The sequence below is a fragment of the Phycodurus eques genome, chromosome 10 (genome assembly GCF_024500275.1).
Source record: "Phycodurus eques isolate BA_2022a chromosome 10, UOR_Pequ_1.1, whole genome shotgun sequence".
In the NCBI taxonomy this organism is placed as follows: domain Eukaryota; kingdom Metazoa; phylum Chordata; class Actinopteri; order Syngnathiformes; family Syngnathidae; genus Phycodurus; species Phycodurus eques.
The window spans coordinates 28,722,935-28,737,395 of NC_084534.1; the positions used below are offsets into that span (position 1 = coordinate 28,722,935).

At 47.1% G+C, this 14,461-nt stretch overlaps 1 protein-coding gene across 1 annotated transcript in view; it reads right to left on the reverse strand.

The window, feature by feature from the left end:
* Window positions 1-580: 580 nt before the first annotated feature.
* Window positions 581-14,461, reverse strand: part of fer1l4 (fer-1 like family member 4) — a 28,956-nt gene continuing 15,075 nt past the window's right edge. The window contains exons 28-49 of the mRNA XM_061688481.1: window positions 13,728-13,862; window positions 13,480-13,653; window positions 12,798-12,908; window positions 11,541-11,702; window positions 11,284-11,464; window positions 10,658-10,773; window positions 10,468-10,581; window positions 10,071-10,125; window positions 9,911-10,014; window positions 9,124-9,258; window positions 8,932-9,051; window positions 8,321-8,448; window positions 7,286-7,456; window positions 6,520-6,674; window positions 5,779-5,948; window positions 5,625-5,710; window positions 4,549-4,647; window positions 4,343-4,460; window positions 3,084-3,207; window positions 1,780-2,057; window positions 1,276-1,376; window positions 581-920 (exon numbers count right to left, since the gene is read on the reverse strand). Coding sequence (XP_061544465.1) covers window positions 740-920; window positions 1,276-1,376; window positions 1,780-2,057; window positions 3,084-3,207; window positions 4,343-4,460; window positions 4,549-4,647; window positions 5,625-5,710; window positions 5,779-5,948; window positions 6,520-6,674; window positions 7,286-7,456; window positions 8,321-8,448; window positions 8,932-9,051; window positions 9,124-9,258; window positions 9,911-10,014; window positions 10,071-10,125; window positions 10,468-10,581; window positions 10,658-10,773; window positions 11,284-11,464; window positions 11,541-11,702; window positions 12,798-12,908; window positions 13,480-13,653; window positions 13,728-13,862 — 3,018 coding nt within the window. The 3' untranslated portion in view covers window positions 581-739. The remainder of the gene's footprint in view (window positions 921-1,275; window positions 1,377-1,779; window positions 2,058-3,083; window positions 3,208-4,342; window positions 4,461-4,548; window positions 4,648-5,624; window positions 5,711-5,778; window positions 5,949-6,519; window positions 6,675-7,285; window positions 7,457-8,320; window positions 8,449-8,931; window positions 9,052-9,123; window positions 9,259-9,910; window positions 10,015-10,070; window positions 10,126-10,467; window positions 10,582-10,657; window positions 10,774-11,283; window positions 11,465-11,540; window positions 11,703-12,797; window positions 12,909-13,479; window positions 13,654-13,727; window positions 13,863-14,461) is intronic.

Consider the following 14,461-nt stretch of genomic DNA (forward strand, 5'->3'; position numbering starts at 1 on the left):
CATGCGCAATGAGCAGCGGGCGGAGGCGGCGCGCAGACGCACAAGCGACGAGATGCGGCCATCCGTCAATCGAACATTCTTACAATTTCAAGTACAAGCGCCACATCAACCCGCATGTGACACATGTGACACATCAAATACTGGATGTGCCAAAATTAGGAAAACCTTATTTGACTCGCTGGATGTTTTTTTTTTTTTTTTCTTACGTTAAAAAGCGCCCCCCAAAAATTGACATTTTATTCCCTCTCGATAATCATAAAAAATAGTAAGCAAAACCTTTATTTCCTCCTGAGGCCTATGCTTATTTTTGAATTACAAGATGGAATGATGAAATGATGAGATGATGAGATGTCCAAGCTAAAACAAAATTTAAAGACAAAATCAAAAATAATGATTTTCACAAGATACGCCGATGAAGGGAATTCGGTGGTGTGATGTTAACGATTCTCGCTGTGGATCAGAATATTGACGGTATGCAAAGTGTTCCGTTGGCGAGGTCTGAAGGCTTCACTTGTCTCCATTTGAAGGGGAAGCAAACGAGAGGTCAGGGGTCATTTACCAACTGTGCTTCAGCCGCAGCGCTTTTCAAACAGCATTTCTTTATTTGATATTTCCTAGCGTGTTGCGCTGGTGTGACAATTGTCTCATGCTCACCGAAATCAATTCCATCCAATTCGACCCATCCCCCAAATGATGACCCGCTTCGAATTACGAGCCGCGAAAACGTCGCCGCGGCGGTTCATCCCGCCACGAGGAGTCCGCTGATGTGCTGCGGCAGCGTGTACACCAGCAGGCCCAAGAAGAGCGCCAACGCGGCCAGAAGCGCCGAGGTCACGATGAACTTCTTGAACTTCTTCCAGATGAGGAAGACCAACGTCTTCATGGGGTTGACGAACCACGCGAAGCTGGTGGCGGGACGGCTGCAGGGGCCGCACAGAGTTCGGCGTCACGTCTTTTTACGCCACGGCTAACGCCAGGTTACGCGAAGAGCTCCGAATTAGGGCCCGACCGAAAAGCCCGTTTCAAAGATGGCGCCCGTTTTCGCCCCTCTGGGGAGGTTGTTTTGGCACGTCGCCGCATTACAACAGAAGACAAACATGATGACGTTCAAGCAAACGTTTCTTTTGAAAAAGCTGCAAAAATTGGCCAATTTTTCCCGGATTTTTCTGGCTGTTGCAAAGTTCAATTGCAACGTGTCAAACGTTCCGCCCGTAATTCATATCGTTGCTGTTGTAAAAGAAGTTCTTTTATCTCTACTCAAGTAATTGGTCTCACTCGGGTTTGTCGAGAGGTTCCGGTCCCTTGCGGCCTCGTCCCGCCGGGTCGGCCTCGGCTTCCTCCGCCGTCAACAGCTGCAGTTCCGCCTCCACTTTACCCTGCAGGCGCAAGGCACAAACACGCGCGCACTTTGAGCGAAAGCCTCGACGGCGCTCGGCTTTTCCTACGTTTTCTCTCGCGCGTGCCCTTTTCCCACGAGGCAACACGGCGATTGCAATTTCTCCACACAACCCCCCATAATGACAACTTTGTCTCCATTTTAGGACGCTCGACCTGACCGTCGGTCACGGAGGCGTTTCCCCGCGTCTCGGGCCGAGTCCGGGCGGCCCCGCTCGAGCCGCCCGACCTCGGACGAGCGCCACGACGCCGATGTCGATGGGACTGCGAGACATCGCGAGACGTTCGCAACACGCGTCTTTTGTCACGTTGTCATGATGCGGCGTTGTCTGCAGAATACTGAGGAATTACAGAAAAACGGGAGCAAATGGCGGCGGCGGCGACCATGAGCAAGTGGACGTTTCCGGCGGCGTCGGTGAAGCTCGCTCGCTTGTCTTTGCCGTCCTCGGTCGTCTTGTTTTGGTTTTTGCCGTGGCGGGCCTCTTTCTCCTCTTTCTCCTCGCGCCGCGTCTTCTGGCGGGTGAGCGGCCACCAGCCCTTCATCTTCTTGGAGCGGAAGATGGACGCCCGCGGGCGGGCGCGCTCCTCGGCCATCCGCGCCGTGCACTTGGCCGACGACTTGGCGCCGCGCGCCATGTCGCTCAGCCGCAGCTCCGACGAGCCTCGGGCCGACAATCGCATCGAATATCGGTCATTCGTCGCACCACAAATTCACTTTCAGCTGCACTTTTTACATCCGATCAAATGATCGTCAATAAATCCCAAAACAATCTCCCCCCCCCCCCCCCAGAAAGACAACAAAGCTTTTAGTCTCCATTTTTGCATCTCTTCCAAAACTTACTCCTCCTATTCCCCCTTTTTTTCCATGTCCAACATTTATGTCTGGAAAATATGAAACTTTTTCAGAATAAATATTTGATCCCTTTTTCTACAAAATATGACTTTCTTCTGTCTAAAAATATTTTGGTTGTGATATTCTTGGGCTGGAGAAAATACATTTTTTCAAAACTATGTCAAACAATTCTTGGAAATATTAACAGTTTTCTCCTAAATTTATGACAATTTCAATGTAAAAAAAGAACCTTTTCCCTCAAAATGTAAAATGTTTTTTTTCCTCCAAAATAAACAATATTTCAAATAAAGTAAGCCTTTTCAAAAATATATATCCTTCTTTCAAATATAGAACCCTTTTCTTCCAAATATGCAACTCTTTTTGTCTGCGAAATAGACTTTTCAATCTTTTTCCCCCTCCAAAATATGACTCATTTGCTCTTAAAACAAATGACCTTTTCCTGTAAAATATGTGCACTTTTCTATGAAATGACAGAACTTATATACATTTGACTTACTTGACCCTTTTTTTAAACGAAACATTTGTCTTCAAAGTATTTTCAAAAGTGAACTGCAAATTATTCATCTCTTTCTTTCTCCGCAATATAAGCATAAGAAAAGACACATCAAATACATTTCCTTGTGAAAATATAGAATTAGTTTTCTCACAAATAGAAGACGTTTTTGAGAAAAAAAAGTCCTGTCAAATATTCCCCCCCCCCCCCCCCCCGCTATACTGAATACACAATTTATTTTTCTCCAATGTCTATCGACTGCAATTTTTGGGTGAAAATATTCAACTGTGCCCCCTAAACATTTCCCTGTATTTGGAATTGCCCCTTTTTTTTCAGTCTCACCGAGGAAGTCGTTTTGCGAGACGCGATCGTAGTCCCAGATCTGCAGCGTCAGAACGGCCGGCTGGCGAAACTCGGACTCGTCCAGCGAGAAGAAGGACTCCTTGCGCTCGCACACGACCTCTTTCTTCAACACACGCCACGACAACGTCGTCAAAAGGACAAACGAGCCACCGGCGACCACAGCGGGCCGACTCCATTGTCGTCATTTTGCGCGAGAGTCAATTCAAGTCGAATGGCTTAAATATCGGATACGAAATCCTTCGTTGAATTGAAACAAAAATAGCGCAATACTGGGTGGGGTCAGTCCAAACATCCATCAAATCGGTCAATTGTTCCCGTTTCGCAATGATGGACTGCCCCCCTATAGGTCAAAATCGGAACTGAACAAATAAAGGCGCAACAATGAATTGATTCATCGTCAACTATTTTGACAATCGATTAATCGTCGAGAGGCCTTGTTGAACTTTTTCGAATTGTAGTTTCTCTCGTTGTCCATGAAAGCAGATCTTTGTTTTTTTTGGGGGCGAAGACGGGACATTTGCAAACATCTGCTTTCACTTTGGAAAACAATCATGCACACTTTCATCCGATTTCCTGAGATGTTGCGGACCAAACCACCAACTGAATCGTCATCATTTTATCTTTGTGCATTTTCTGCACTGTCAATTTCAAATAATGTCCAGTTTTTTAATAAAAGGACAAAAATGAAAACGTTTTTTTTGTATCCGATTCATCGATGAATCAAAAACAGTCGGTGACAGATGAATCCATTTTTCAAATAATCATTCGTTGCAGCCATAGAAGTAAACCTTGATTTTGATGGGTATTCGTTTGAAAGATATCTCCATTGCCTCCATTTGTTTTTGCACTTAACTTGAAATGGACGACAATGGAGTTAGCCCACGCTATAATAATAACAATAATGAGAAGAAGAAGAATTCATTTGATCTCAAAAATTCAGTGCAAAAATCCATATTTGATAAGAGATGATAAATGACATCCATTTGTGCCAGTTGATGCCACTTAATTTCTTTTTTTGTTTGTTTGTTTGCTTGCGGGCGGGTCGGAGGCGAAGCTCGGTTTCACGTTTTTGAATCAGGAAGAGTGCCGAGTGCGGTAATGGACTGCTTCTCTCGATTTGTTTCTGCGCTTAACTTGAAAAGGACAACGTTGGAGTTCGTCCACTCTAGTTCTCAGTAGCTGAAACAAGATGAGAACATTCAAACACTCAAACGTAACATCCACAAGCCACGATTAACCTCGGTGGGCAGGTAGTCGAAGCGGAAGACGAATCTCCAGTTGAAGTTTCCCTCTCCGGTCAGGGAATTGAAGTGGACGTCCGTCTCCTGCTTGTCTCCCTCCAGGCCTCGAATCCAACTGGATGCCGCGAAAAAAAACAAAAAAACATCCAATCAGGAGCCTGTCGCGCGAGAGGCTCACGGGCGTACGACTCCGACCGACCGACCCTTTCACGTAGATGTCGGACGACGGGTCGCCGGTGAACGGGTTGACGTCGTCCAGGAAGACGTCGTCCGTGTTCCAGATGATAACGCGAAGCTCGTACCTGTTGTCGTGAAATCAGCTCAGGCGTTGGAACGCTTTCCACAGAAATGAAAACTCTCGGTGGATATATATATATATATATATATATATATATATATATATATATAAATAAAAGGAAAAAACTGTGGAGGGCTGGATGCAGAAAAAAAAAGTAGTGGAGTGTCAGATTTAAAAAAAAAAAAAAAAAAAAAAGAGGTGTGTGCTGGATGTAGATAAAAAGCAAGCAGCAAAGTGCCGGATGTAGAAAATAAAACAGTGCGGTGCTGAATACATGAACAAGCAAGTGGTGGAATGCAGTGTTTAGGGAAAAAAATGCGGTGGAGTGTCGAATTTAGAAAAAAAACTGAGGGGTGCCAAATATACAAAAAAAAAAAAAAAAAAAAAAAGCCACGGCGTACTGAATACAGAAAAAAAAATAGTCGTGGCATGCATGCCGGATGGAGAAAAAACATAGGGTGCTGGGCTGTTGAAAAAAAGCAAGCCACGGAGTGCTGGATGCAGTAAAAAAACAACAAGCAGTGGAGTGCCGGATGTAGAAAAAAAACAGCGGCGTGCCGGATGTAGGAAAAAAAAAGTGGTGCGCCGGATATCGAGAAAAAACAAGCGGCAAAGTGCACGGAAAACACAGAGGTGCTGTACGTTGGGGGAACAAAAGCAAGCTATGGAGTGCTGGATGTGAAAAAAAACGGTGTTGTGTCGGAGGCAGAAAAAAATGGCGGCGTGCTGGATGTTTGGAAAAAACAAGTGATGGCGTGCCGGGTGTAGAACAAAACACATTGGGGTGCCGGATGTTGAAAAAAAGCAAGCCACGGAAAAAAAGTCAAGCCGTGCCGTAGCAGATGTCGAAAAAAAATGAAAAACAATTCAGAGGGTGCTCGATGTATGAAAATACCAAAGGGTCGTGTGCCAGAAGTTTGGGGGAAAAGTGGAGTTAATGCTGTGGCGCTACATGCATTTAGCTGAGAACGGCGAACGTACGCGACGGGTTGTCGAGGCTTGATGTCCACGGCAGGCGGCGCCGGAACGTCCGTCGGGAACATGTCCACCCACATGTGGAGGTAGCCCTGCACGCGCGCACAAAGAGTGTCGCTAATGACGACGGGACGCCGCGATGAGCGGTCGCCACGGTTACCTGCGGAAGTCCGGGTTTGTCCCGGTTGACGAGCGAGCGGATTTCCACGTGCTCCGGCACCAGCGCGACCGCTCCCGGGACGAACTCGCTCATCTCGCCCCAACGTCGCAGAACGCCGACGGCCGCGTGCTCCTCCGCCTCCGCCGAACTCTCCGTCTTGTTCAGCGCGTCTCAAATACACACACCGCTTTTCTTCTTATTTTTTTTATATACAACATTTAAGTGGAAAATGTACAACTTTTGCCTGTCAAAGATATACGACATATTTTTCCAATAAATGTTATAACGTTTGTCATAAAAAAAAAGGTTTTCTTTCGAGGATTTGAGTTTTTTTCGGAAAAAAAACATGACTTTACCTCTCAAAATTTCTATAACTTTTTTTTCCTCCCCAAAAATACATGACATTTTATTGTCTTCTTAAAACTATACAATTGTACAAATACGACAACAAAAAAAACCTTTTCTTCTAAAAAAATGTTTTAAGAAATCTAGAATATCCAACTTTTTGGGGGGGGAAGAGTTCGATTGTTTTTTTCGCTCCAACAACCACAACTCTTTTTTTCTTCCGTAAAATATAGAAATCTATTTTCTTCTCCAAATGCTCGTCTCAGGGCCCTTTACACATGGGGCGGGTCTAAAACCGAAGACCAACAGTTTTCAACAATTCAACTCCCAACTCTTATTGCAGAAATGATTTTCATGAAACGTTACATACGGAAAACTTGCCAAATGCGGTCCTACCTCCCGGGACGGCATCCGGTGGGATCTTGAAGATCTTGTTGAGGACTTTGACCTCGGACGCTCGATATTCCGGGGCCGCGATGCCGTTTTTCTTGCAGAGCTCGGACAGGATGACCGACGGCTTTTTCGCGTCCCGCCACGCGTTGTAACCTTCGCTGCGGACGGACAACGGACGCGATGACGTCACTTCTAACCGACGGACTTGACGGAGATACGCCTTTGCTCGAGCGGGCCGACTGGAACCGAACCAACGGCACAGTGCCAAAACTTTTCACTTTTAAGGTGCCGTGGAAATTGCCGCCATGACCCTAAGATGGCTTCGAACCAAAATGGCAGACTTTTTTCGTGTCACAAAGGCAAATGTCACGTTCCTAAGTGAAAACTTTCTTGGGTGGCTGAATGCTCCCCATCCTACGATTATAGATACGCGTATGTTTGTGTGACGGAGCCCTGGAAATGGCCAAAATGAACATCAAATTGTTGCTTCAAAGGAAAAGGATTGAGGGGTGTCGTATGGTCAAACAATTCCCGACCACGACGAAACGTTACGTTTGTTACCGGGGTAAACACGCCCGCAAACTCTGGTGTCTTTTCGAGTCAGCGAAAGCCCTGAAAACAGCGATAAAAAAACAAAAACAGTGAACAATTGAATTCATTTTATGAGTTGGAAAGATGGCTAAGGAGCAGGGGACACACAAGCCAGAGCACGGAGGAAGGACACGTGCCGACTGAAGTCACGCGTCACATTAAAGACGGCGAAGCTCACGCGTCGTAGCGGAGGGCCAGGCCGCAAGTGGCGCGGTGCCGGCTGTAGAAGCGGTTCTCCAGGTCCACCCGCGTCTCCCCGATGACGTCGTCCGCGCCCACCACGTCGCGGTCCATCACCCTGACCAGCGCCTCCGTCTCGGCGGGGAACGACACCGTCGCTTCGAACACCCTGCGACGAGACGCACGTGCCGCCTGCCGCCTCAGAGGGAGCGGGGCGCCGGATGTGCAAAAAAAGAAAAGTGCCGGAGTGCCGGGCGGAGACGGAGCAAAAAGAAGCGCTGCTTTGTCGGAAGTAGGAAACAACAGCCAAAACAAGCTGAGATTAGATGAAGAAAAGACTGCTGGATGGGGGTAACAGAAATTGTGCTTGACATAGAAATAAAAGCAATAGACTGCCAGACGGAGAAAAAAAACAAGTCATGCAGTGCTGGATGCAGAAAAAAAACAAGCGGCCGAGTGCGGGATGTTCAAAAGAAAAAATGATGACCAGTGGAGTTCCAAATGTGGAAAAAACAAACGTTATAGTGTGCTGGATGTCGAAAAAAAAACAAGCGGCACTGTGCTAGATGAAGTACCCCAAAAAATGTTTGTTGTAGAAATAAGGAAATGTAAGGTGCTGGATGTAAAAAACAGAAAACAATCAATGGAGTGCTGGATGTAGAAAAAAATCAAATAAAAATGAAGCGGTGGAGTGCTGGATTAGAAAGAAATATGTGATACAATGGATGTCGGAAAAATACAGCGGAGGACTGGATGCAGACAAAAAAAAAAAATGTAGGTTGCCGGATGTAGAAAAAAAGCAAATGGCGGAGTGCTGAATGAAGCAAAGAAAAATAAGTGCTGGATGGACAAAGAAAAGAAAACGGTACAGTGCTGAATGTAAAAAAAATAACAAACGTCGGGGTGCCGGATGGAGAGAAAAACAAGGAGCTGAGTCCCAGATTGAGGGAAAAAAGATGCAGAGTGCTGAAGGTGGAACATAAAGCCAAGGTGCAGTTTGCCGGATGTCCAAAAAAAAAAAAAACATACGCACTCTCCAAACACGGGGTTGAGTTGTTTGGGGATGTAGCGGTCCTTGGTGTCTTGACTCTGCTGCCCAACGCGGACCAGCAGGTACGGGTCGGCTTTGCCGTTCGGGTCAGTGGGAGCCAGATTGGTGCCCTGCGAGAGCCAAGAAGAAGAAGAAGAAGAAGACAAGGTTCACTTCTGCTCTACATGACTTCAGCACGTAGAAAAAAACTGCAATAAAGCCACGGGATTGTTTCCGTCCTCCCTCTATCCAAAGCACCTGTTCTGGATTACACCTTGTTCTAACTAGCGGTGGTAAAGTATATTCAGTATTCTGGCTAGATTGTGTATTTGAAGACAGTTGGACTCTGCAATCGGCACATTTCACTTCAGCTTCTTTTATTAAGTGTGCAATGAGCACAATCTTTGGACATTCGCTGTCTTTTACGTACATTTTTTTCTTTCATTATAAAATTGAAATAAAAAAAAAATGTTCAATGTGAAAACATTGTTTTTAAATTGGGGTTCTTTCGTGCAAGTCAGCGGGGGTCCACCGTACAGAAAAAAACATAAAAATCCGCAGAGGAGGACGGTCCCACCAGAAACCATTTCGTCCGGGGCCGTCGTGCGGCTCACCTTGACGACGTAGATCCGAACCAGCACCTTGAGCGGCGAGTTCTGCGGGATCCCTTTGGAGATCTGACACCGGACGTCATCTTCGTCCTCCGAATCGATCGGGTAGACCAGGAAGGAACCCTGAGGAGACAGACTGCCGAAGTTGAAAAAAAAAAAAAAGCAGATGAAGGGAGCCCGGTGGGATTTGCCGACCTTGTACTTTCCCATCAGACGCTCGTCTTCGTCTTCGTCGGCATCCTCGCCGATCGCTCGGCCTTTGAACAGCGGGAAGACCTGCAGCCAGTCCTGAAACTGACTGAACTCCGACTCCAAGGCGCTCGCGTACAACTAAACACGATGACAGCACAACAATAACGTCGGCCATTTTTCACCTTTCATTTAGTAAACGTGCTCAAACCAAACCGGTCAAGCAATTTCACAGGGGTGCCTCGACATACGAGTTTCAGTCATTCCGTAAGTCTGCTCGGAACTCACACGCGCGCCGCCGCCGCCGTACGTTCCGCAATAAGCCAATTGCTGACTTCCTGTTCAGTTTCGAGCATGGGTCCTCGAGGCTTTTTCGTGTCCACCCGATTTCGTGTCGCCTGGTCAAACTTTCCAGGGGCGCACATCTGAGCGCAAAATGGCCGCTTCAAACCAAAATGGCAGACTTCCTGTTCAATTTAGGGTCTTTGAGATTTTTCTTCGCGTGTGTGCTGCGTCAAGTCATGTTTGACACGTCCACCGAATTTGGTGTCAATTGGTGAAAGTAGTGTCGGGGTCAGATTTGTTTTTCCTAACTTTCGCGGCGGCGCGTCTGAGAGCAAAATGGCCGACTTCCTGTTCTAATCGGGGCGCGGGTCCTGGAGACTTTTTGGTCGGTCCCGTGACGATCGACACGTTTGTCCGATTTGGTGTCGCTTGATGAAAGCGTCGCCGGGGGCCGATTTATTGCAACTCCGCGCGAGTGGCTTTTTGGGGTTCGGCGTCGCCGTCTGACCTTGAGAGTGGCGATCTTCTTCCGCTTGGGAGGCCGCGCCGCCGCCGCCGCCGCCGCCGCCGCGTCCGCCTCAGCCTCTTCTCCGTTTGCCGCGTCCCGTCGCTCTAATATAGCGCATTTTGGATTTCACAATGGTTTCAAGGGCGATTTGTGAGCACACCTGTCTCTCCATCTCGTTCCTCCTCTTCCTCCTTCTTCTTCAGCTCCTCAGCAGCCTGGAGACAAAGTCAAAGTTGCTAACCATCAAATTGGAAATGGACATTATTTGCGTGATATGTGATGTTGCTAATGTACTGTCACCACATCATACTAAACGCAGCTCCGATGTATCGCATTGACTGTACATCGTATGTAATGTACCTGCAATGTACCATATTGACGTCACATTTCATATCCGTACACCCGTCATGGACCATATTTACATCCGATGTGTTGTACGTACAAACTTTGGATTTCGCCTTTACATCAGTTTGAATGTCTATCGCGTACTAAAGTTCCCTATTTCCGTCAACTTCTTGATTGCGTTCTCCGCATAGAGTAGCTTGCAAATATCTGGCCTGTTCTTCCAGCTCTTCCAGGGACGCGTAGTACTTGGACCACCAGTCCAGCTCCTGGTTTTCCGGCACGTCCTCCTCCAGCCGCTCGTCGTCGTCCGCCGGCAGCTTCTTCGGCTTCAGGAAAGCAATCAAAGCGATAGAAAACGAAACGAGGCGCCGACAGAAGCGCAGCGGGCCGGAGAGCACGTACGTCGATGGGCTCGGCGGCGCCGTCGGGAATCTTCGACTCTCTGATCGACAGGTTGCCGAGTTTGATCCTGCACAGCGACTTCAGCGTGCTGGTCTTCGCCGGAGTCGTCTTCTTCACTGGAGACGCGCGGACAACGACATACTTTTTTTATCGCGGATCTGGAAGGCTGTCATGATGGCTATTATTACGAGCTATTACTCTATAATACTTTGTTGCAAATACCTTTTTTAGCTTTACTAGACAAATACAACAAATATAATCATCATCATCATCATCCTTCATCGTATTTGGACATAATGACAACTCGATGAAATATGAGGACAGCTTTCACTCGATATGTTTGACTACAAACGTATTCGTTAACCTTTTTTTTAGGACACAAAACAAAAAAACAGAATGAAATTCTTGGTGATTAAGTCATCCTATGAGGGTATGTTGACAAAATATGTATCTGAAATGTTCTCGTGGTGGCCTTTTATTTGCTGCAAAATTAAATTTGACGCATAAAAGCCATGCTTTGTCATGAATTCCACAAAATAATTGTATATGCGCGACGCTGTCGTCGCGGCCTTTCATTTGAGACATTACTCGATATAGTTTGCCGCAAATCCGTTTTCGGCCCTTACCTTTGGGTTTCGCCTCGCCCTCTTCGTCTTCCTCATCTGGCTCGTCCCCCGGCTCGGGCGCAGCGTAGTCCATGAGGTTCTGGACCACGTGGGTCCCGAGCAGGACCTGGCGTCCGAACGCTCGCCGCTCCACCACAAAGAGGGTCAGAGGAGGGCGGAGGTAGGCCTGCTCCGGCAGCTTCTGATCGGAGCGCGCGGGAGGTTAACCCCAAACCGTCGGCCGGCTTTTTCGGGGGCGCCTAAAGGCGGCGACTGACCACGCGGAGGAAGCGGACCGGCTCCTTGAAGTTGGCGTGGGTCCTGTAGCTCTCCATCTCCTCGGACTCCAGCCGGCGCCCGGCGCACTCCACCTTCACCCGGGGGCGCTCCACCCGGAACAGCTGCACACGCTTCAGCTCCCGCAAGCCCCAGAACAGCACCTGGAAACGTATTTGCAGCTCGAATGGGCCTTGAATGCGATCGATACTCCTCAAATGTACCATACTTACCTCCTATTGAAAGTATGTACTTACAATGTAACAGCATTTCCCTTAAACGTATTGTTTATGCATCGTTAATGTGAATGTATATACCTCACATCCATCTCATTGTAGTCAATATTTATACATCTCTAACGTAGCATATTTATATCATATTAACTGTCTATATAACCTACTGTAGCTCTTATGTGCCATATTGACACCCTATTTAATGGTCCGTGTACTTCCAATGGAGCAAATTTAAATCATATCGAATGTTCTATTAATCTAAAGTAGCATACTGACATTATATTTATGTCTGTACCACTAATGCACTATAATGACATAATATGAAGTATGTACCTGTGATACTGTATCCACAATATTTGGATGGCCCATATTTACGTCATATATATATATATATATATATATATATATATACACCTCTCCTGTGCCACATTTCCAGCATAGTTGGCAAATAAGGCAACATATTTACTGTACGTCATATGACATGTTCTCTTCTGCGCCATATTTCATGTCTGTCCACCTCTAATGTAGCATATTAGCATCAGAAGGAATTTTCCATAAACCCTTGAATGTACAATATCGACATTTTAATTCATGTATGTAGCTCTAATGAGCCGTGCTTACGTCATATTTAAGGTATACACTATACCTTGAATGCGCCTCTGTCAAACCCGAGGCCCGCGGGCCAAGTCCGGCCCACCGCATCATTTTATGTGGCCCGCCAAAGCAAATCAGGTGCCACGTCCGTGATTCTTCGACAAAATCTCAAGCACGGTTTGTTTACCGACAAACAACAACTGAAAACGACTATGATCCTTGACTTCTCATTTCAAAAGTACTTATCCATCAATTGGTTGTCTCCGTGTGATAACACGAGGAGGCAATGAAACCTTGATATGGTTTAATGGCCCTCCGAGGGAAACCGTAACTCCAATGAGCAAATGACTTAATGAATCATATTTCACTGACCGTACGTTAATCGTATCATAGTTCAAAGGCTATACGCGTGTCATGCACCTATTTGGGCACCTCTATTCTGAAGCTCCGCAGGACGGGTCGGACTGCCTCCGGGATGTCGTAGCGGCGCCGGTCCCGCAGGTAGGTCAGCCGCTGAGGGTCCACGCCGCTCGGGAGGGAGGGCTGCCGGGGGGACACGCCCGCGTACGCGTCACAAACGTACTTGGCAAATCATGATGATTCTGATTCTACGATTCGGATTCTGACGACGGCAAATTCAATTATCGTCATATTTGGAGAAACTCTGCCGTGTTTGAGACTGCGGCAGAATGGCACATGACCACGGAGGGCCAATCGCAAGCGGCGGCTTTGGAAGGTTAAACTCGATAGAAAAATATAAAACAACTGTTTGATAAATCCGAGTTTTTTTGTGGCGATTTGTCATCGTAATAATGGACATTTCCAAAAGCAACCGTCATTTAATGACACATTTTCTCCCAGTAATGGAACAGATTCCAATTCTGTAAATGTTGTAATTCAATGACGCAATGTCGTTACATGCACTCTGTTACTCTCCAACGCTGTCGGCAATGCAGTGCATGCACGAAGCTTTAAAATGAATATGAACAATATAATATTGTTGTAACATAACAATATAATATTGTTATGTTACAATAAATACTGGGATTCGGCCTTTTGCGCGATTGGCGAGTCTTAACGTCGACAACAACGACGGGAGCGCGGCGGGCTTCACCTCGCCGAAGGACGAGTAGTCCAGCTCGATGAGCTCGAAGGCCGCCAGCAACTCTCCGGCCGGCGTCCTCCCCGCGGCGATGTCGTGGAAGCGCAGGCGGGGCTTCCGGTACGGCGTCTCCGCCGCTTTCAACTCGGGCTCGGCGTACGCTCGGCCCAGAAGCTTCGGGCTACCCTGGACGCACGACGGGGAGCGGCGCGTTACGACGTCGCTGCTCGCCTCGCCGGGCCGGCGGAGACGAGCGTTACCACGGCGTCGTAGTCGAAGATGTGGACGACGACCAGAGGGGGGTCGTGACGGAGGTCCTCCACGGTTCCCTCCAGCAGGACGCGCTCGAACAGCAAGCACTCGCACCACGCCGGGGAGAGCGTGTCTGGGGACACCTGACGCACACACATCACACGCCTCCAGACTTCTTTTTACACTTGTTGAATACGCCGTTTTGGGTCTTGGCATCGTCACGTACAGTAACGACAGCTATGGAAATGTCTCGTCCGGCTTTTGGCTTGACGTGATTTTTCTTATTATCTATATTATACCACCGTACGCGGTCATCCGAGATCCGGAAAGCTCTCATTTTGGCCGATCGCTCAAATTGCTGTCCTGCAACTCGAGTTCATGTGACTCTTCGAATTCATTTCATCATCATTCATGAGGTTTTTGTATATAATTACAGACCCGGAACGCTCTCGTTGTGGTCTTTAAATCGAAGTGGGACTTTATGTACTTTGTTGGAAATAGATTTTTGACCACGTTGCTACTCAATTTGAATTAAAAAAGAAAACCTATATTTTTGGGCATCACATCATAATGCACGAGGACATTGACAGATATGGAAAGGTCTCACCGCTGCCTTTAATTTGACGTCCGATTGTCAATTGTTTGACCTTGTTACAAGTCGATTTGGGTACAAAAGATATATTTTTGGTCATTATTTCATAATCCATGAGTATATTGGCGAGGCAATCGCATATACGGAAAC